This window comes from Eimeria necatrix, genomic scaffold (genome assembly GCF_000499385.1).
Source record: "Eimeria necatrix Houghton genomic scaffold, Enh_scaff316, whole genome shotgun sequence".
In the NCBI taxonomy this organism is placed as follows: Eukaryota; Apicomplexa; class Conoidasida; order Eucoccidiorida; family Eimeriidae; genus Eimeria; species Eimeria necatrix.
In genome coordinates this window covers 89-2500 of record NW_013655309.1, presented here as the reverse complement: position 1 = coordinate 2500, position 2412 = coordinate 89, and the positions used below count along the sequence as shown (strand labels likewise).

At 45.1% G+C, this 2412-nt stretch overlaps 1 protein-coding gene across 1 annotated transcript; it reads right to left on the bottom strand.

Annotated features, from left to right (window-relative positions):
• Nucleotides 1-101: 101 nt before the first annotated feature.
• ENH_00042450 (hypothetical protein) lies at nt 102-2188 on the bottom strand (the record flags this gene model as incomplete). Its single annotated transcript, XM_013585327.1, has 2 exons — nt 102-886; nt 1908-2188. Coding segments are annotated over 2 exons (1066 nt in total), but the record flags the coding sequence as incomplete, so codon positions are not given.
• Nucleotides 2189-2412: the final 224 nt, after the last annotated feature.

The window sequence follows — 2412 nt, the reverse complement described above, 5'->3', positions numbered from 1 at the left end:
ATTTTATTTTATTTTATTTTATTTCATTTTATTTTATTTTATTTTATTTTATTTTATTTATTTTAATTAATTTAATTTTATTTTAATTAATTTAATTTAATTTAATTTAATTTAATTTCTTTTTTGAATGCAGATGCTGAACTCCACAGGACCCTTTCGGCCGTCAGCCACGAATACTTCAGAAACTGGACGGGGGCCAGAATTGCTGTCAGGTCTGCTGCTGCTGCTGCTGCTGCTGTTGCTGCTGTTGCTGCTGCTGCTGTTGCTGCTGCTGCTGCTGCTGTTGCTGCTGCTGCTGCTGCTGTGAACATTGCTGCTGCTGGAGGTGCTGCCAAGGGTGCTGCTGTGAATATCGCTGCTGCTGCAGTCGCCTTTGCTGCCGCTGCTGCTTGCGGCATCGGTGCTGCTGCTGCTGCTGCCGCTGCTGCTGCTGCTGCTGCTGCTGCAGCTGCTGCTGCTGCTGCGGTGCCTATGGGAGATGCAGCAGTCGTTGTTGCTGCTGGAAGAGCGGCTGTGGCCGTGCTGCTTGCTGCGGCATCGCTTCTGCAGCTGCTGCAGCCGCTGCTGCTGCTGCAGCGACCGCCCCCAGCAGCAGCAGCAGCTGCTGCTGCTGCAGCAACCGCCCCCAGCTGCTGCTGCTGCTGCTGCTGCCGCTGCTGCAGCCGCTGCTGCTGCTGCAGCGACCGCCCCCAGTTGCTGCTGCTGCTGCTGCTGCAGCGACCGCCCACAGCTGCTGCTGCCGCTGCTGCTGCTGCTGCTGCTGCAGCGACCGCCCCCAGCTGCTGCTGCTGCTGCTGCTGCTGCAGCGACCGCCCCCAGCTGCTGCTGCTGCTGCTGCTGCTGCTGCTGCTGCAGGGATAGGTTTCAGCTGCTGCTGACGGGGGGCCTCACGAAGCTGCGGGAGTCTCTGTTTACAGCAGAGTTGCTGGCAGCAGGAGAGCGGCTGCTGCGGGGTGTGGGGTATCTGCAGCAAAGGGTTTTTCGCGCTGAAGAGCGAAACCCTAAACCCCTTTTTAGGGTTTACTACGACGACGTCTTCGAACTCTATGACCCAGTCCTCCACTGGAAAGCAGCGGAAGTCTTCAGAGCGTCCGACAATTCTTTTTATTTATTTTTGTTTTTGTTTTTATTTATTTTTGTTTTTATTTTTATTTTTATTTTTGTTTTTATTTTTGTTTTTATTTATTTTTGTTTTTATTTTTGTTTTTGTTTTGTTTTTGTTTTATTTTTTAAAACTCTTTTGTCTTTTTTTATTTCTATTTTATTGTTTAAGACTCTTTTGTCTTTTCTTTTTGCTTTTTGTTTTAATTGCTTTTTTGTTCTTTTATTTCTTTTTGCTTTTTGGTTTAACTTTTAATTCTTTTTCGCGTTTTCCTTCTTTTTCTTTTTTAAGTTTTTTGTCTTTTTTCATTTTGAAATCTTTTTTTTGGTTTCTTTTTTGCTTTTCTCTTTAATTCTTTTTTTCTTTTTATTTCACTTTTAAACTCTTTTGTCTCTTTTTGTTTTTTATTTTCTTTTTAAAATCTTTTATTCTTTTTGAATCGTTTTTCTCTTTTTTTTTCTTTTTCCCCTCTCGGTTATTTTTCTTCTTTTTAAACTTTTTAAAAACACTTTTTCCATTTCTGTTCTATTTGGATCTTTTTATTCTTTTTGTGTCTTTTGGATTTTTTTTTCTTTTTTTCTTTTTTGCTTTTTTTCTTTTCTTTTTTGCCACTTTTTGTCACTTTTTTTGCCCCTTTTTCTTTTCTGTTCTTTCCTTTTCTTTTTTCTTTTCTTTTCTTTTCTTTTCTTTTCTTTTCTTTTCTTTTCTTTTCTTTTCTTTTCTTTTCTTTTCTTTTCTTTTCTTTTCTTGCGGCTTCTACTGCTGCTGCTGCTACTGCTGCTGCTGGTGCTGCTGCTGCTGCCACCGCTGCTACTGCTGCTGCTTCTACTGCTACTGCTGCTTCTGCTGCTGCTGCTACTGCTACCACTGCTACTGCTACCGCTGCTACTGCTGCTGCTACCGCTGCTGCTGCTGCTGCTGCTGCTGCTGCAGCTGCCGGGTGATGCTGGAAGAAGGTCCCTTTCTGGAAGGTCTGAAGCTGCAACTGCTACCGCTGCTACTGCTGCTGCTGCTGCTGCTGCTGCTGCTGCTGCTGCTGCTGCAGCTGCAGGCGGGAACCCCGGAAGTGCGTGTGGAGAAGGCAGCCTACGACGCAGCAGCAAAGGTCTTTTCCTTCACTCTCAGCCAAACCATTCCGCAGCAGCAGCAAACTCCCAAACTTCCTTTTTTGATTCCTCTCCAAATTGGCCTTCTCGGCAAACTCTCCAAAAAGGACATTTTGAATCCCCCCACGCAGGTCCGCCTCCTCCAGCTAGCTAGCTAGCTAGCCACTAGCTAGCTAGCTAGCTAGCTAGCTAGCCACTAGTTAG